Source organism: Chaetura pelagica, unplaced genomic scaffold (genome assembly GCF_000747805.2).
Source record: "Chaetura pelagica isolate M959 unplaced genomic scaffold, ChaPel_1.0 scaffold289, whole genome shotgun sequence".
Classification (NCBI taxonomy): Eukaryota; Metazoa; Chordata; class Aves; order Apodiformes; family Apodidae; genus Chaetura; species Chaetura pelagica.
In genome coordinates this window covers 125811-146929 of record NW_009954554.1, presented here as the reverse complement: position 1 = coordinate 146929, position 21119 = coordinate 125811, and the positions used below count along the sequence as shown (strand labels likewise).

Genomic DNA, 21119 nt, shown 5'->3' with positions numbered 1-21119 from the left:
TCCTGCTGCTCTCCTGGAAGGCACCAGGACATTCTTTGACAATCATTCTGACAGAGAATTTTACATTTAAGTGTCAGTACAGCCTCTCAAAGTAATGTAAATATTTTCTTTGAATGACCAACAGTAGGTATAATTGTTAAACCCATTATGATAGCACAGATTACTGTCTCTTTCTTTATATGCTGCTCTAATGTTTATTTTATTGCCTGCACAGCCCTGCTATCCAAGCAATATGTAGGATTTGCTTAGTCCGTGTTCAAGTGTGGTGCATGCAAATAGCAATAGACCTTACAATGGCATTGCTTTCACTTCATCTTTCAGCTTCAGTTTTTTGTGCCTATAGAACTCAGTTCCTTGTTAGCTGTAAGCACATAACATTGCATGAACCAGTGGTTTGTCAGGATGATAGGAGAAAGGCATATGGACAAAACAGACTTGGATAAACTACAAAAACCATGTAAGCTAAAAAATAGTTGCTCGTAACATAATAAGGAGCTGTGAGGCAAAAAAACCCTCAACAAAACAACAAACCCAACCACCAAACACCTGTGAAAGAGGATTTTTACACCCTGGAAGAAGTGTAATGAATTTTTGATCTGTATGCTGTTCCAAAAGAAGTGTGTGCGAGAGCAGAAACAGGAAAGAGCATGTAGCTATTCCAAATCTCCTGCTTGCAACTGCTGTAGGGCTGCACCTTCTTTTCCCTTATTGCAATTCTGTAGGTAGTTAAAATTGGCCTATGGATTCTGTAAATTCTATGCAATTCAGTGTTGAAATGCAAGAACACAATCTCTTCTCTCTTCCTACAGAGAAAAGACAGCTGGTATGCCAGAAACCTGAAAGTTTCCGTATCCTTCACTTTCACAATATTCTGTTTTAGGAACTTAATCTTCTAAAATTTTACAATTGACAGTCCTGTTATCCTCACGTTTTCCACCAAATTAGCTGAATAAATTTTTCCCCAGTATCTCTTGGTTTGTTTTTTTGCTTTGGGTTTGTTTTGGTTGGTTGGTTGATTTTTTACTTTCATGCTAATGATTCAGGAAAAAAAAATAAACAAAAAACACAACACCAAAACTGAGAATCTTAAGCAAGGATAATTCTTTTGCCTTGATCTAAGGCACTTGCTGTGGATAAAGAGATAAAATAGACAGATTCCTAATTCCCTCTTGGGACCTAGAAGAAAGCTTTACAGTCCCCAGGTGATTCCCTGCTTGCATTCCCCCCTCTTTGCCTTATTTTTACAGCCCAGTTTCCTTGTCCTAGAGGCATTGCTGGAGCCAGTCTACTTCAGTGGCAGAACTACCAAAAATAGTTCACGCCCCCAGGCAATTAGCATGAGGCAGAAGTATGATTAGCATAGAAGCAACAACTCTTGCTACTCCATCAGCTATCCCTTGGAAACTGTTAATCTTTTCCCCACCTTCTCATAAAGAAAAGGATAGCAGCTACCTATAGTCCTAAATTGTTTTAGACACTCAGATTAAAAGCACTGAGGAAATACTATCAATTGTAAATTAAGAATGCTGACTTTTCATTTATAAAGTCAACTTAAGAAGAATAAAAGTTGAGAGAAATATAAGACTTGAGAATGAAATGTCTATTGAAATGTGTCTCTGTGCAGATTTTAAAAAAATGTTTTTAATAAACAGGTTATCATATTGTCAAAATATTAACAGTTTAACTGAATAAACTTCTACTGGTATCTGCAATTGATTCACACTTAAGTAGCTGTAAAAGTATGGTTTATGTTAATTCCTTCTAATATAAATTTTTCCTTAAGACATTGCTCCCTGTCTTCTAACACTGAGTAGGTGGAGGTGTTTAGAATAAAGCTGGTAAATCAGGATAGTATTAACTAAAAAGATTCCTATGTGATGGTTATCAAAGAAAAATGAGTTATATTTTCTTCAGAGGTTTACCAGTGATTATACAGATTTAAAAAACATCACAGTTGCAAACCAGAGACATTCAATAACAGTATTCTTGCAATAACTGACAAATCAATAGCAAATAACAGAATTTTACATAGTAGTATTTTTTGGAGGAGGCACATCTGTAATGTTGGAAAATTATTTGCCACCTGGTAAAGTTATGTGTTCAAATGATATCCAGATTTATTAAACTGAGGCAAGATTGCAATCTTATCTTTCTGTATTTTAGAAACTAGCTAATAATCTAAACGTCTTATCTTTGACCTTCTACAAAACCCAGATAAAGCAGTGTTGTTTTTTTTTAATGTTTTGGCTATTTGTGGTAACTGGCAAATATGACCCTTTCTCAGTCTTTTAATATCAGGCAGAATGAGTCTGCTGCTCTGACTGCTGGAAGCAATCTGGAATAAATTTTCCAGCTGTCAGATTTCTGTGGGAATTTTGGGTTTTGGATCCTGCAGTAGTAGATTCTTATGAAATGTAATGTTTGGTCAAGTTATTCACTAGGACAGAGCAGATGTGACCTGGCCTTGTTGATCTGATAGAAAACTGCCAATACACTGTCTTATACCATATTTTATTAACTAAAAGAATTTGAATAATTTCCTGGTATAATCAATAATGTAGAGAAGAAGCAACTGCAGACATATGCACACTACTGTCAGCACTTCTTCGCTGATGTGTCTTCCACATTGGTACTCAGAGTTACATATTTTAAATAGAACCCTTTGTTTTTATTCTGAGGAAAACTGTTAGGCCATGGACTGGTTTAACTTTGTGAATTTGTAAATACATTTGAGAATATAGTTTTAAAGTGTTGTTTTTCCATAAAACTCAATGTCAATAGAGTTTTCTAGTTTTTCATCCTTGTTAAAACAATTTAGGTGATAGAGCTTCCTATGATGTACTCTCCACTGACAGTCACAGAATTATGACTGCTTATAAATTCTTCTATATACAAGTGCTCTATTTATGACTACAGGGATTGTTTTCTGCCTTCATCAATAGTGCAGTGTCAAATTCAATATCTACCTTGAACTTAAAGTTGTCTTCTTTGTTACTGACTGTCAGGAAAGAGTCACTACTGTGAACTCACATTCTTCTTCCTATGCATACAACACTACTTTAATCTCTTTTAGAATCCGTTTTTTTTTTATAAGTAATATAGCTTACCAATAAATCCTGAAAACTTTTGCTTGTTATTAAATATACAACCATTTTCTATGGTCATGGGTACATTTCAATAGAAAAAAAATTTTTTTTCTACTACAGCAAAGAACTACAAATCAGTAGCCCAAAACCAAATAGCCATGAGGTCCATTAAAAACACTCACAGGGAACAACAGTTCCCAAATTATAATTATTTTCTTCTTTGACTACTCAGTTTTTAGTTATCTTAATTTAGTTAATATGCTTTGCAAACAAATCTAAGTAAAATTTTAAAATTAGAATAACAACTATTTCACTGATCTTCAAGCTTAGGAGCCAAAGAACTAGTGACAATATTTTAATCTGTTTATATTTTAATTTTGAAGAAAAAAATCCAGAATTTATCTTAGATAGAAATCTAGCTTGTCAGTTGGCCATGACATGCATATATAGCTACACAAGCTCTGGTGGCTTCTGCTTCATCTGGATGAGTGATACATGGTGTGTGTGCTATGAAAAGGAGCATATAGAACTATTTAGAAACAAAACAACTTTCCTGTGTCAATACATCTGCTTTGCTGTACCCAGTAAAGTGTCATTAAGATTTAGATTTTTTTTTCCCTTGGAATTGGACTTACTCCATTAAACAATTTATTATATTTAATGAGTGAGTTGCAGCCAAAAATATTTCTCCATTGCTATCTGTCAGGTCATCTCATAAAATTTTCTTTGTCTGATGTGATGTTTTCATTAAGCTATGTTAACTGTAATTAATCATGCAACTACACAGTATTTTCCTATTGACAAATCCTGTCTCAATATATACATCATGACTTTGGTTCCCAGAAAGAACAAAGGAAATTATTTGCTACTACTACAGTAAATTACTGCACATAATAAATATAAGCAGAGTAGCTATTACTATGTCAATTACATATAATTAATGCTAATTGGGGATCAAAGGCTTGTGCCAAGAACTTCCAGCAATATGGAAAAAATAAAACTACTACTCTTCTATTCCAAGCATTTCCTTCTCTTTGAAACTAAACTAGAGATTAATTTTAAAATTTGAAATCTTAAATTAGATTTCAAGATTTAACACCTTGATTTTCTAAAAAACCCAAACAAACAAACAAACAAGAAACCCTCCAAATTTATCTCAGCTGAAATTCTCTGATTTCTCATCAGTATTCAGTTTTCTAATAATACTGAAAATATGTATTTTCTATGAGGAAGAAAATTATGATCAAGAAAGTTACAATTGAGAGAGGCGAAATAAAAACATGCCTGGGCAGAATCCATAGTTGTTCATGTCTTCAGAGAGAAGTTAACTTATAACTGATGTACAATTCCTTATCATGCAAATAGAGATGCCACACTACAGACTGACTGTCAAGGAAAAGTGCAATTATTTTCAACTGTAGTTCAGTACAATTTATATTTTAAGAAACATTCCTCCAATTTGTATCTGGCTCCTTAGTATTTTTCATTCTTTCCTCCCCTTTTCTGCTCCATCTTATTTGTCAGTCCCAAATGCCTGCCATACTAGTTTTCTATCAGGTACTATACCACACCTTTCACTGCTGAGGGCATAAAAGTTTAAGAAAGGAAACAATCCAGCCTTTTCTGTGCCACATCATTTAGTTCCTTCTTGTAGCCTAATTCAGTGTCTGCTAAGAAAGTATCACATCTTATACTGGTCATGGAAGTGTTTCTGAGGATTATTTTCTGAAAACATTTACTGTTATCCAACTATTTTGCTAATTTCTTACAGTAAATGTTGGCATATATACGAACTACACAAAAATTCGGTACACAATTTTTGTTTGCTTTCCAGAAAGGTTTTGGTTTTTTTCTTTAATTGTTTTCTGTTTAGTTACTACTCACTTTGACGTCTGCATATGTTGCACACATTGTACTTACGGATTAATTATAACACCCATGTATTATAATTGTTATACTTTAGGTTTTGCTATTGCTTGCTAAATTAGAGTAGTAGAAAAGAGCTAAACCAAATGTTTCTGGTTTGAATCTATTATTTTTATTATGTAGGAAAAGTAACTAAGAGACACAAATGTTTTAAAATCAGTACATCTTCTCATGAACTCTTTTACTTCAGTGCAGCAGTTCAGCACTGTACTCAGCATTTATTTGTTTCATGTGCTATCAACAATTAAAAGAGACAAAGTCTCACAGATAATTCCTTGCCATCTTTATTCTTCTATGGGTATAATATATATATATACTCAACAAAGCAAGAATTATGTTCTTCTAGGTATGCATGTTTTAGCAGCCTATTAGCATAAATCTCTTGCAATATTTTGCAAATTACCTCAGATTTTTTGTTAAAGCACACTTTTCTACTATTGATCTAATTCATACATGTTTATAGGTAGTATTAAAAATGTTCTTAAAACACAGATTTTAAGTGTTTTCATCAGAATGAAGGCTTTACAGATAAAATGTACTTATTTCTTTCAGCAGTACAGTATTCATTAATTTCTGAAATTATCATTTGCATACACTTCACTAACTTTATCATGCTCTGAAATAAAATTATTGTTACAGATTTTAGATCTGATTATATATCTGTGGAAGCACAAGCATTTGAATGAGTAACAAGCCAATCTAAACAGCTGCTCCTGGCAATTAAGATCAAGGACTAAGGGAAAGGACAAGATGCAGCAGTTGGGAGACTGTGACGCTGTCAGGAGTGCTTGAAATTTATTTCTTAGTGACACTTCAAAAATCCACAGCAGTAGCTGACTTAGAATAAGCATACAGAACTAGGAGCAATAATAAGGGCTGGCCACTTTGAACAAATGTCTGGAAGCTTTTCTTCTCTTTGTTCTCATAAGTATATAAGAGAAGAAAACCTTGGTCACCTGTATATAGCAGTTTTCAAATCTGGCAAGGCTTAAGAACATGAGCAAATGTAAGGAGTCAGGTGGAAAGTATTGGGAAGAAAATATCAATGCCTCTTCAGCTTTTGTAACTACAATAAAGGCAATGATATTTGGACTGAATGAATAATGACATGGAAAGAACATTCAGTGAAACTGTCAGAACCTTGAATTCATCAAGACGGTCCAATTGTTCTGACCAGCCTATAAGCATCTTCTCTGTGATCTTTCTTGGTGACCTATTTCCCTTCTCTCACAGGTTTAACTACCTGTTTTCAAGATCAGTTCTCATGTGGGCCAGCACTGTCACCTTGAATCATCTTACTATGAAAACAGAACTTGCCTCTGAAATGTCCACATATTTTCATTTAGTCATGAGCTGCATTTAAGCTCAGGCCCTTGCACTAGATCCTGTCCTGAGCTATTCTGTCAATATGCATGTATCCAGCTTTGTATCTTGCTGATTCTGATCTGTTGACTTCACTACCCAGCTTGACTGCAAATCTGCTTCATCACAAAGGACTTGTCTAGTGATCACTCTTCCTACTTCCTGAAGCAAAGAGTAACAGTAATCCTAAACAGATTTTGTCTGGACACCCAATCAGATACATGGGCTAGGATTATATGGGTCTAGGTGACACTGCTCATGCTGGATCGTGGACAAGATGACTTCTAGAGGTCCTTTCTAACCTCAACCATTTTGTGATTCTGTGATTGGACAACAAGTTGTTTAGCATAACCTTCAGGCTGTTCCTGGTTACTGCTATTGGAAAAACTATTTCCTCTCTTTTGACAAGCTATGGCCAGAAGAATCTTTCTCATAATTTTCAGGAAATAGTTATCAAAAGAAGCAGAATTCCTTTTTTTTTTTTTTTTTTTTTTTTTTCAAATCATGCACTGGAATCAACCTCACCAGACTGCAGTTTCATCATCAAACTCCTAAGTTTGTATTAAGTTTAAATGTGCATATGTTTAAATTACTAACTTTATTCTGTTTAATACAATAGCAACAGAAACACTCCAAGTAATGTATATTTAAAGGCAATATAGCTATGGCTATGTGTGGATAATCACACTGGACCACAGTTATATATTGTTTTACTATAAAAATACTCTTAATTTCTCTTATTTTATATAGTGCCCATGGTCTCAGTAGGAAAGTAATACAAAAATCCATACTACACAAGTGAATCATCAAGGTGCTCTGTATTTAAATAAATAAGAAACACATACATGTATGTCCCTTTCGTCTCTTAGAGTAGCGAATGTGTTTCAAGTTCTGCTTGTCTGAAGCTCTTCTACTTTGGAACACTGAGTGAGTTTAACATGTATTAAATTACTTACAGTGAATCCTCCAATTATATTAAGACACAATCCCTCATTCAGACAGTTGACGCTGAGCAGGCTGCAGTAGTCGATTACTTCCTCACAGTTCTTTCCAGTGAATCCTGGCATGCAACTGCAAATACACCATCGCATTTTAGAGGACTTGTATTTTAAAAGTTAATTGTATTTAACTATATTCCATAATTCTATTAAATAATGCTCTTGTGGCAAAACCAAAACAGACCTTGTATGTTATTTAAAATAAGCAGAACATGTTTTCAAGCAATTAAAAATCAGTTGCATGATTCCAGATATTCTTGTTTCTCAAGAAAACAATTTATTTCATAGATTAAAGCATTTTCATACCAATACTTGATATTCTGGAAACAAATTCTGGCCAAGTTCACCCCTCCTGGTGCCCCCAGGGAATGTTCCACCACGTTCCTCCATGAGAGCAGGGAACAGCTGCCATCTTGCCATGAGTTGCAGGGAAACTTCTGCTTGGGCACCTTCTTCCCCTTCTTCCTCACCAACCACCAGCACCACTCTCCTTCCCCAGCTCCGCTCTTCTCTCTCCAGTGCTTCTCTGCTCAGGTGTTATATAAGTTCTTTCATATGTTAATTGTTGAAGCACATTTATTGTCCCTCTAATGGCTCCTTGACTGCGTTTGTAACAAGAGGAGCTTCTCAGCTTCTTGGAGCCACTCCTGGGGCCCTTTCCCAGCTACCAAAAAACCCACAAAACCAAAACAAAACATCTTTTAAATACCTAGAGGGATAGTCACTGCATTACTTCCCTGGGCAGCCTGTTCCAGTGTTTAACAACCTTTTCAGAGAATAAATTTTTCCTACTATCCAGTATCTAAGCCTCTCCTGGCACAACTGAGGCCATTTCATCTTCTTCTGTTGCTTGCCAAGTTGGAGGTAGTTGCAGAGAGTGAGAAGGTCTTGCCTCAGACTCCTTTTCTCTAGGCTGAACTGCCCGAGTTCCCTTAACCACTCCTCATAAAACATGCCCTTCACCAGCTTTGCTGTCTTCTCTGGGACACACAGTAGGGTTGTTTAATGCTCATTTTTTTTCATTCTATTATATGGATCCCATTATAAGGACTCTTATTTTCATATAGTGTATCAATGGAAAGGCTGTTAAATCAGCATGCCTTTTCTTAGCTTTTTTAATTGAGGTACAATGAGGCTTATGGTACAGAACATTTCTACCAGTAGTTTGTGAAGCTGTAGATTATTCAATCTGTATTGTACACATGACCAGGATACATATATGCATTTTTAAAGGAAGGTAATCAACACAGTGATATTAATTATTCATGTCATGCATATTTTTATATGTAAGCTTCAGGCATAAATTCATACTAATTCTTGTACCAACATACTGTGTAAAAGACTGGCTATATAATAGTAAATTATGAACAGTTTATATCTTAGTCTAAAGCATTGGAAAAAAAAAATATAACACTGTTGTTCTGTGCTATGCATACCTATATGGGAATATCTAACTCTGTGTATGTGTTTGTGTGTGTATATATGCATTTAGCTACAAGACTAAATAAAATTGTATGTCTTTTTTTTCGTCTTTGGGAAAATCTTAAACATAGTTCTACTTATATTTTGATTTCCAGACTTCTCAACTGCATCTCTTCTGATGGACTGTAACTGTATGTCCTATACTTCTGTGATGCATTTGCAGTTTCTAAGTTAATTCATAATGTGTTTTCAGACTTTTGTGTACCACAGCTTGCAATTTTCTGCTTTTATGAATATCCTAAAATTTGGAAGTTGTTTACTACACTTTAGCAATGCTTACCAGAACTTACTTCAGGCAGCTAGATAAAAGCCAAGCAAATGTGAAGAGCATAAATTGTGCTCCTTAGTGGTGTAAGAAAATATCTAAAAAGCTATTTAAAATGGAATGAAATTATATACCTACTAGGCCACTTCTGCTAGGTTTGAATGGATAATTTTTAGCATGGTCTTTCTGAATAAACTACTTCTTAATATGCTGCTTGAAGGATCAATCCAGGACCTACTAATCTATGTCTGTGAATCAGAAATTAACACAATTGTTTTATTCTTTCAGAAACATAAACATCATACACCCTGAATGGGAGTGGTACTTGTAGTTTAAGTGTCTCACTTGTCATCAATGTGTCAGGATTTATGTATTTTATCTTACAGAATTAATGAGGAAACAAATTAGAACTTCTTAACTGTTTTAAGTCTTTTTGTAGCACTTCAAGAGTTTTCAAGACAAATAACACAGTAGGGCACCAAAATTAAATTAAATTTTGTTAAAAGAAAAGGTTATAGCTTTCTGTGTGCTCTGTGACTGATTATGACTTTTCTTTCTGCTGCCAGTGGGATATCAAGTGATCCAATGAAGTACTGAAATAAATGAATTTATAATCTTACCGACAGTTATAGTTCTGCTGTTGAGCTACACAAGTTGCATTATTTAGGCAAGGCAACCACTCACATGGATTCAGAATTCTCTCACAGAACTTGCCAGTGAATATTGGCAGGCAGATACATGCCACGTCCTATAGAAGAAAAGGAAATTAGAAATAATTATTTGTTGCAACCAAGACAATACAGAAATTAGTGCTTACCTCCATTACTACAGACTCTAACTAAGATAGGGTCTCATCATATTAAGCAGTTTACAAAAACAGAACAAAAAGCAGCCCTAACCACAAATGGGTTACAAGCATAATTTGGGACAAGTGGAATATATCTTTCAGCAGAGATTATTCCAGAGTTGGGTTTGCTAGCTGGACATATACCAGCCCTAAATTTTGCTGGCATTGTGACTTCATAACTGAATAAAGAAGGAGCTTTGTAATTTATTTATGTTTTTTTCACAATTTCTTAATTTGCTCCAGTATAATCATAGAATTATAGAATAATTAAGATTGGAAGGGACCTTAAAGATCATCAAGTATATAACGTTCACATCTATCAAACAATAACAATGCACAAGCTAACTCAGATACCAAGCAATATTCACTCACTAGAGCAGGAATTAAAAAGGTTTGTGACCTTTTTTTCACTTCAAAATGAAGAACAGAGACTATACTTCTTTGTGCTGGTGAAAGACATCTGTCAGTTAATGCACTCTGTAATTTAAGCCATAAGAATAGTAAGTTATTTTACAAAAAATTTCTTTGTTATAGCTGTCACTGTCATCCTTATTTTTCAATATAAAGCAATGTTCTCTATAGGACTTTTGATGTCAGAAAGGAAAGAAAAAAATATATAAGGGCTTATTCCCCCAGTAAAATTGGAAGTATTCTGATGCTTCTTCAGAATAAATCTTAAAGGCATGACCAAGGATATTTGTTTTAACATCTGTTTAGACACTTTTACATGTGTGAAACAAACTACTGCAACTGCCTATGGAAATGATTGTACAAAATAGTATCTGCCAGTTTGTGTGTTAGCCAAAATATCTAGACAGATTACATATATACTTAGAAAGAGAGAGAGAGAGAGAAAGAAAAGGAAAGAAAAGGAAAGAAAAGGAAGAAAAGAAAGAAAAGAAGAAAGAAAGAAAGAAAGAAAACGAAAGAAGGAAAGGAAGGAAGGAAGGAAAGAAGGAAGGAAGGAAGGAAAGAAGGAAGGAAGGAAGGAAAGAAGGAAGGAAGGAAGGAAAGAAGGAAGGAAGGAAGGAAAGAAGGAAGGAAGGAAGGAAAGAAGGAAGGAAGGAAGGAAAGAAGGAAGGAAGGAAGGAAAGAAGGAAGGAAGGAAGGAAAGAAGGAAGGAAGGAAGGAAAGAAGGAAGGAAGGAAGGAAAGAAGGAAGGAAGGAAGGAAAGAAGGAAGGAAGGAAGGAAAGAAGGAAGGAAGGAAGGAAAGAAGGAAGGAAGGAAGGAAAGAAGGAAGGAAGGAAGGAAAGAAGGAAGGAAGGAAGGAAAGAAGGAAGGAAGGAAGGAAAAGAATTTTAGTAATAAAAATATTAGAAATACTACACATTTAAACAATGTCATGTTCCTTCATCAAGTATGCAAAGTAACTCAAAAAGCTGCATTAGAATTAAATGTTTTGGCACCTCCATGATAGAGATCCTCCTGGAAGCTATGTCAAAGCATATGGATGACAGTGAAGTGATTAGAAAGGGATAAGGGAAAACCAACTGATGTTATCTGAGACTGGGTGATAAATGGATTAAGAACATTCCTGTGGAGAAGGATGTGATAATACTGATTTGTGAAAAACCAGGCATCAGCTGATAGTGGGAACTTGCAGCCCAGAAAGCCAATTGTACCCTGGACTGCACAAAAAGAAATATGGCCAGCAGGCCGAGAGGTGATTCTCCCACTCTACTCCGCTCTCATGAGAACCCACCTGTAGTACTGTGTCCAGGTCTGGGAATTCAACATAAGAAAGGCATGAACCTTTTAGACTGAGTCCAGATGAGTACCATGGAAATAGCTATAGAGAAAGGCTGAGAGCAGGGGTTGTTCAGCCAGGAGAAGGCTTTGGAGAGACCTTGTTGTGGCCTTTCAATATATAAAGGGGGCCTATAAGAAAGATGGAATAAGACTTTCTACCAAGACCTTAAGCTAGAGGACAAGGGGCAAAGGTTTTAAACTGAAAGATAGTAGGTTTAGATTGGGCATAAGGAAGAAATTTTTTACTATGAGAGTGGTGAGACAGTGGAAGAGGTTGACTAGAGAAGTTGTGGATGCCCTGTCACTGAAAACATTCACGGTCAGCTTCAATGGCACTTTGAGCAACCTGATCTAGATGAAGACATCCTTACCCACAGCAGGAGGGTTGGAACTAGACCTTTAAAGGTCCCTTCTAATCCAAGAGATTTTATGGTTCTATGTTCAAATAGGGATCTCTGAAGTTAATACTTACATTTGGCAAATCGATACATGAACCTCTGTTCTGACATGGCATTGAAGAACATTCATTGATATCAATTTCACAATAGTGACCAAGAAAACCAGCAGGACAATCACAGACATGTCCAGACTGATTATATTGGCATATGCCTCCATTGAGGCATGGCTGAGATGCACAAGGATCTCCAAGTTCCTCACAAAGTGGACCTAAAAGAAATAAGCATAAAAAATTAGGGAGTGTTTGAGTGAATGATGTTTCTTGATATGCTGCCCATAAACATTACTTTGTGACTATGTTGTATTTCCCTATTATTTTTATTTATTTATTTATTTTAATTTTTATTTTAAGAGACATTTAGAAGCATTTATTTATTGTGTTTTTCTTAAATTGTCCAAAATGCAAAGCTGTCTTTACTGTCTGGGACACCTGTAAACTATCACCATTTAAAAATGAAATAACTTAAAATATTCCTATGTTTTGTTTGCTTTGGTCAATTAACATGGCAGAAATCTGTACTGAGTAAACTTATCTGCAGCAAAGGGTGGATGAGAAGTAGAACCCTAGTCCCAGGAGACACTGTAGAGTCACTGGGCATCTTTTTTTTCAGCAGTTACAATTAAGGGAGCATTAATCTTTGAAATATGAATACAGTACTTGTATATCTTCATATAAATTTCTAATAAAAATCAAGACAAGATTTTTTCTGCATATGAAGTTTCAATAAAGTTTTAATAAAAATTAAATCTACTTAAGGCACTGTAAATCTAGGTCTCAGAAGACACTAAGTGCAAATCTCTATGAACATTATAAAGACTACAATCTTAATGTTAGACCAAATAGGCAGTATCAAAGCTCACTGATGTGTTTTATACAAAAGCTCCAATCAGCACACTTGAAAATAGACATCTTGGAAGTACATGAATGAGAGGAACATTAGCTTCCATCAGAGGAAAGCCTATTAGAGAGAAAATTACAGTACCACTGGAAAAAACCTCATCAAGAGTCCTTAAAAACTTTTAGTTTCACTTCTTATCTTGACTAACTGTGGTGTTCAGAAGTTCTAAAACAGACAAAGTGAAAAGAGCTGGGTTGATTCTGAGCCTATGCTTCTCTGGCCACTGCTAAGTCAGTGCACATGGGCTGTCTCAGCTTATGGAAAGCTATTATTCCTTGGGGCAAGAGCAGGGCATTATGCAATTTAGATCAATATGCTATTCCTAGTCTAAAATCACTTCTCAGTGCCTCAGTTTGTTACAGAAAGGGATGCTCAAATTGCTGGTAGGGGCAGCAGAAAGAAAAGACATAATGGTCAAAATTGACAGCTATGACTTTGATCAAGAATGCCAATGTAGGCCACTCACAGAAAATCTAGATTTAAAATTGACTTTTTCCTTGCAGCTAGCTGCTAGTGTTTGCCACATCCCACGTACAGAAGAAAATCTAAGCTTATCCATCAACAGTGAATTCACTAATACTCCACTGTTTTTACAGAAGTAAAATGGTATGATTACTTATCCATATTATGGAAAGGTGTTTTTAGAAATGTAATGATTAATCAACCCTTTCTCTAAAGCAACATTTTCTCCAGATAATATTATCCTGGCTTGAGCCAGGATGAAGCAAATTTTCCTTTTACAGATTTTTTTTTTTTTTTTTCCCCCTTCAGTAAGCTCTCTTTTAACTATCAGCAAGTTTTCCATCTGGTGGACTGGTAACATTAACATGTTTATGTTACTGCTAAGATGCGAAGGTCACTTTGCTCTGCTACCTCAGATGCTACAGGGAGCAGAAGAGTTGCATCTGTAACCCTTCCATACAGAGGAGTGGACTAGACAGACGACAGCAAAATTGGCCAATGTATTGCATTCCATATATCTATGTAAGCTTGGTGTAAGGTCAGTGATCATGGAAGTCAACTTCCTTCCTGCGTCTTCTTCCCTTCTTTTGTGTCCATGGCCAGTGTCCAGGGAGGACTCCGTCCATCCATCACTGTTGAACCATAGGTTCCTGCATTCCTGATCCTCATCCCTCTCCCCTCAGGTCCTGTCTGCTCGGCCCATGTTCAGTCAGCACCCCAAAGTCCTTTCCTCATGACTGCTCTAAATCCATTCTCTGCTCAGCCTTTCTTTGTGCTTGGGATTGCCCTGACTCAGGTTCAGAACCTTGCACTGGGCCTTGTTGAATTTCACGCGGTTTGCACGGACCAAATTCTCAAGCCTGCCAAGGTCCTTCTGGATGGCATCCCTTCCTTCTAGCATGTCAACTGCACTACGCAGCCTCGTGCTGTCAGCAAACTTACAGAGAGTGCACTCAATCCCATTGTACATGTGAGATTTTTGATATTTGGACATTAAAAGCTTAAGGCCAGTAAAATCCAAATAAAGAAATTGACCTGCAACTGAAAGTTCCCTAAAAGTTTTTAAAATTTGCTCTAACATGCCTGTATTATGTGCCTCAGTATTCAGCAATCATGTTTGTAATATAATAAATGTAAACACTTAAGAACTGTAAAACTATTCAGGAGTTTGTTGTTGTTGTTATTATTATTACTACTGCTGTTACTACTACTGCTACTATTATTACTATTGTTGGTATTATCATCCGTTCTTTCGGCAATAATATTTTCAAAATAAAAACTGAAACTAGTATAAATTAAAGATGCAATAGTTTAAATATTGATAGTGAGCAATTCAGCTAGTTATATGAATTCAGGAGGAAGAGTCTTGAATAAAGCAGCAGCTGGAAAGTTGACATTTTGTGGTTTTTTGCTAATACACAGACTTTCTAGAAGCACATGGCAGGTGTTTAACTTTGTTTTCTCTCCTCAAAGTTACCACAGCCAGCTGACTGATGATGAAACATGCGTATGGAATGAAAAATCAAATGGATTGATTAGAATACTTGAGCACTTCCATAACGAATTATACCATCTGTAGCTTGGCCTTCCCTCTTGTTTACAGTCAAAACTAATGTGTGAGAAGACAAAAAAGATTGTGTAAGCAGGTGCCAAGCCACTTACATCACTGTAGATCAACTCTGAACTGAATAATCCTGCAGTTGAATGCAGTTCACAATAATAGTATACCATGTACAGCTAAAAATACTAAACTTGACAAAAACATCAACACATTTTCATCACTGTCTAGTTTCAGAGGGAGTCCACAGTGATATACAGTTATTAAAACCTTTTAATTCCTCCAAACAGCTTCAACCTTTAGAACTCATTAATTCTTATGAATCCTTTAACAAAATTTCTTTCAAATGAATTTGACAGATGTGAATGACTGAAGCCAGTGATTAATTTCTCTCTATACTTTGCAGCTAAATGTCAATTATTGTTAAAGATTATATGTCTTCTTTTTCTAATCTGTAGTACTGTAGCAGCAGGTTTACAATTAATCAAGAAGAAAGAAGCGGACATAGGGAATAATTTTTCAAAAGCTAACTGGTTGTTCAAGTCTTTGACAGAGTAACCTATTCAAGACGTATACTTTTTTTTCTTCTTCCCCCACCCCTTTTTTTTTTTTTAATTTTATTTTTCTTTTTCTTCCCCATGGTCCTCAGAAATCACTTTCCAAATGCCAAAGTCCTTCTACAACAGTGAAAGAGAATTTTGGCTAAGATTAATTCCTACTAAATTACTTAACAATGTTCAGAAACATGAATAGATTTGAGGCAACCGCTAAAGACCTGGGAAACAGATCTTCAGGGACATATCGATTTGAAATTCAATAAACAAGGTAAGGACTGAGGAAGAGATGTAAATTATAGGAATATATTCTGGGAAGGTGTGCCCTTAGGCAATTTCTGAAACCAAGGATTTGTGCTAAAAAAGGGGAAGCCTGAGGCAGCAGTGGAGATTGAGTATACTGAGGATGAGAGGAGGTGATATAAAAGGAGCAAAAATAGCCCTTGAATCTCAGGAATAGAGGACCCCATTGCACTAACACAAAAGCAGCAGGATGGGCTGAGTAGCTACCAATAGTCCTGTTTTGCAACCTCTTGTATCCCCAGAGGCAGAATAATAATAATAATTAAAAAAAAGAAGTTGAAAATAGCTGTTTAAAAAAGCAGTTTATAACCTTTATGTTATCAGTGAGAAAAAAAAATATATATTTTTTTTTAACTTGACTATTTCCATATTGTTGATATTTTATACTAACTCCTAAATTTTAAGAATATTGACTGTTAGAAAAATCCCAAAAATGTTCAGTTGTGCTAATGCCTAAAATGAAGGCTGTTCATATGGACAAAATGTGTGATATGTTGTCCAGTGACCACATCACATAATTTCATAATCCAAATTTATCTTCTCATCTTCTAGACGATGTATTAATTTAATGAGAAAAAATATCCCTAGATGTACCTATAGAAGAAAACCATAAAAACAAAATAAATATTTATTAAAGTTAGATAACTAAGTTTTGTACTTCTGTACATTCTATTAGAATTGTGGTGAGAAGGAAAAGGTCTGCTTATTGTAGCAGTTGATAACATTATTAGGTTCTGAAAAACAACAGATTAGTATAGCCACTGCAAGAAAATCAGCTTTTGAACATTCAAAGCTTGTTAGAACTGTAACTTTTAGTCTCCAGTGACCTCTGGGTATATTTCCAATTCCTGAGGCCAAATTGGACAACCATCAGCATTATTTAATGAGACAAACTGGGAGTATTCACATCTCTGGATACTGGGCAGAGCCTGGCAGCACCTGGCAGTTCTGGAAGCACTGTAGACATAAAATATACTCAGTGCCTGACTACGTGCCAGGGCACTAATACTGAGAGAAGAATGGGGCTTGTGGTTTCTCATAAAAAAGGGTAGTCATCCTCAAAAGCTGATAGTATCACCATGGGTTTATGATTCTAATACAGTGATGTAATATATAAAGAAATACAGGCCTGATATGTTAAAATAAGCCTTGAAAATTGTAGACACAGCATGTAGTGTAGGGCAGTACAGGTATTGCATTGGAGACCCCATGGCTGTAAACAATTCATCAGAGAACAGTTAAAGGAATGCAGGCCTAGAGTTGGTCTTAAGGGCAACAAAAAGAACAAAGGAATAGTATCTAACTTATGAAAAACCCACCATATACAACTACAGGCCAGTCAGTCTCACCTCTGTGGCCAGCAAGGTCATGGAGCAGATAATCCTGAAGGCTCTGCTAAGCCACATGGAACACATGGAGGTGGTTGGTGGCAACAGACATGGAAAGCAACGGCAAATCATACCTGACAAGTGTAGTGGCCTTTTATGTTGGGGTCACAGCATCAGTGAAAAGAGCAACTGATGTCATCTACCCGCACTTATGCAAAGTGTTCGACACTGTTCCATGTGACATCCTGGTCTCAAAATTGAAAGGATATGGATTTGATGAATGTACCACTCAGTGAATAAGGAACTGGTTGGATTGTCACACTCAGAGAGTAGTAATCGATGGCTCAATGTCCAGATGGAGAACAGGGACAAGTGGTGTTCCTCAGGGGTCAGCACTGGGACCAGTGCTGTTTAACATCTTTGTAGGTGACATGGACAGTGTGATTGAGTCCACCCTCATCAAGTTTGCTGATGCCACCAAGCTGTGTGACATGCTGGAGAGAAGGGATGCCATGCAGAGGGACCTTGAGAGGCTTGAGAGATGGGCCCATGTCAACCCCATGAAGTAAACAAAGCCAAGTGCCAGGCCCTACACTCGGGTTGGGGCAACCCCAAGCACAAATACAGGTTGAGTGGAGAATGGATTGAGAAAAAGTTTGAAGGACCTGGGGGTGTAGGTCAACAAAAAGCTCAACATGAGTCAGCAATGTGCACTTGCAGCTCTGAAAGGCAATTGTGTCCTGGGCTACATCAAAATAAGTGTGGGCAGCAGGTCGAGGGAGGTGATTCTGTCCCTCTACTTTGCACTCGTGAGACCCAACCTGGAGTACTGTGTCCAGTTCTGGAGCTCTCAACAAAGGAAGGACACAGAACTCTTGGAGCAAGTCCAGAGGAGGGCCACAAAGATGATCCAAGGGCTGCAGCACCTCTCCTGTGAAGACAGGCTGAGAGAGTTTGGGCTATTCAGCCTGGAGAAGAGAAGGCTCAGAGGAGATCTTATAGTGGCCTTCCAGTTCCTGAGAGGGCCTACAGGAAAGCCAGGGAGGGGCTTTTTACCAGTGTGTGTAGTGATAGGAAAAGGGGTAATGGTTTCAAACTGGAAGAGGGGAGATTTAGGTTAGACATTAGGAAGAAATTCTTTATTATGAGGTTGGTGAGACACTAAAACAGGTTGTCCAGGGTTATGGAAGCGCCCTCTCTGGAGGTGTTGAAGCCCAGATTGGATTGGGCTTTGAGCATCCTGATCTAGTGGAAGCTGTCCAAGCATCCCAAATGGGATAGGATGGCAGACGAGACACATATGCACAGATCAAGATTTAATGCATATAACACTGGGGTCTTAAATCCTTAAAGGAGAAGGCACAAGTACAATCAAATTCTAGGGAAATTGGGAGACTGGAACAGAAGATAAAGCTTGAATGCAAAAGGTATCTTAATAAAATTTTCTACTTGCAGGTAGATAAAAAAATAAAGGTTAACCATAAAGCAACTTCTTTATTATCAAGTTTTATACTAGGCCTAGAACATTAATTATAAATTTTAAAGAATTCTATAATCTTAAAATTTAATGATGAAAATTACTTAATGTTAAGTTTGCTAATAAAGACAATAAAGGACTTAATATTTCTCATCCTTGCCTGGCTGCAGCTGGGTGTTCCTGGGTGGATCGTAATTCTTGAGAATTAGTCTCTTTGGCAGGTGTCCCTGCTGGAGAGGAGAAGGTCCAGCAACCTCCTGGGAAAGTGTATGGGAAGTCCCCATGATCAAACATGGGACCAGACTTCTATTGAATAAAGTGGATTGACTGCAGCCATTTAACTATTAGCCATACCTCCAACATCTCTCATTGGAGAATAAAAATAAAACAGTAGAAGAACCACAACGGCCCTTTCTCACCAAGCAAACTCTTCTGTTTATCTGTTCTTTCTTACTTTATCTCCATTTCAGGCCTAGTTGTGGCTGGGCTGGGCTCCGTGTTCTTCAACACTGGAGAGCAGCTGGTGTTATGTATGTCAACTTGGCCTCTGTTTGTACCTTTCAAGGTTGTTACCAGCTCACATTTTACTATGCCTTTTCCTTCTCATGGGAATCTTTCCACTTCAGGTCTGGGCCTGCAAAACTGGGAGACAAAAAGCAGTTGAATCATAGAGGGGAACTGAGGCAGGCATATTGAGAGATGGAGCCCATGTGGAGGGGTTGGAACTGGATGATCTTCAGAGTCCCTCCCCACGCAAACCATTCTATGATTCTATGATATACAGTAAATTCAGATGTGTTGTGGACATGCAGCCCAATGAGGAAGAAAGGTATATAAGGATGATAACAACCATATAAAGATCATCTAAGTAGATCCTACAGCAAGGAAGATGAAACTATCAGTACAAACATTATATTCTCCTGGTGAAAGACTCCAGATGCTCACAATGACATTCACCATAACACCTGTGCTGAAAAGAAGGGAGAGGGTAAGCACAGTATCTGGAAAAGGGTTAGAAACCAAGACGGGTATATAAGAACTGCACCTGTATTACCTATTGAAATATTTTCTGTACAGATTACTCTTGAGATTTCAATTGTCCTGTACGTTTTTGGCTTTATATACGCAGTGGTTTTTTTCCAGAATCCCGTATTTAAATATCATGCATACTGACACATGTAATGGAAGCACAGTAAAGAAACACACAGAAAAGCACAGTAAAGAAATGAAATTAAAGCCAGGGAAAGTGAAAAAATAAATAATGACTTTCATATTGAATGTATTTCCTGGGTTAATAAAAAGACCACTTCAGTAATAAGTGAGAACAGCAACATCAGAAGACTGTATTTTCTCTCACCATTGGGGAATTACGTTCTCTGTAATATATTAAATGCAATTTTGTACAACCTAACTTGGGCCATATAAAAACTAGATTTCCACTAACACTTGTTAGAATGAAGAGTTTGAACTGGACACCAACTATATCTAGGACAGGTGCAACTAATTGCTCCTGCAATACCCATTTTTATTCTAACTAAACAGCAAAATAATGAAATATTTCAGGTTATATACCGAACTTTAGACAGCTGATATTGAATAACATGCAGCCAGTCAATGAAGAATATCTGAAAGTTTGCCAAATGAATGGATTAAAGCTAATCAGAGAATAAAGTTCTACCATGGATTTATCCTTAGAAGCATTCACTTTGCAGAAACGTGCAAAGTCTAATTGATAATCTTTTTTAGTCTGTTGGTTTTACTGCCAAGGTGATAAGGCATGTTTTGAAATGACTGATTACTATTTGGAAAAAAGCCAATGAAATCACATCCTGCATCTTTGAAGAAAAGCAACTTCATATATGATGTGTATTTAGAGATCATTCACACATATACTAATTAATATATTAACACGGACAGTGATTAATGTAATATTTTCATTTTTCCTAGTGTGGGAAATGGTCCATCTTCTCTCCCCCCACGTAAGACTAAACAAAATGCCTTTCAAGCCAGCAAAACAAGAGCTTTTTTGCTGATTTAGCCAAGGCCAGACTGGAACAGGCCCCTTGCTCTACCAGGTAAATCCACATCAAGAAAAGAGCATAAGGGTTATGATAACTGGCAGAAAAATGGACAATAGATTAAAGATACCTCTGACAGAGTACGTACTTGGCCAGTGCTAACTGGCTAATTTGAACAGTGGTAATTTACACGAACAAGTGATTTCTAATATACAAAAGAGGGCAAGTTCTGCAGGCCCGCAGCTCGCTGCCTGCCGGGGGGCAGACCCTGCCGCAGCACCAGAAGCCGCCGGGAACGCGGCACCGCTGCGCGGAGCAGCCACGGGGGAAGGGCGGGCTGGCCCGCAA

At 36.9% G+C, this 21119-nt stretch overlaps 1 protein-coding gene across 1 annotated transcript in view; it reads right to left on the bottom strand.

Annotated features, from left to right (window-relative positions):
- Positions 1 to 21119, bottom strand: part of EYS (eyes shut homolog (Drosophila)) — a 199014-nt gene that overhangs the window by 155175 nt on the left and 22720 nt on the right. Inside the window, exons 3-5 of the mRNA XM_010005111.1 lie at positions 12189 to 12382; positions 9740 to 9867; positions 7331 to 7445 (exon numbers count right to left, since the gene is read on the bottom strand). Of these exons, the coding sequence (XP_010003413.1) occupies positions 7331 to 7445; positions 9740 to 9867; positions 12189 to 12382 (437 nt within the window). The remainder of the gene's footprint in view (positions 1 to 7330; positions 7446 to 9739; positions 9868 to 12188; positions 12383 to 21119) is intronic.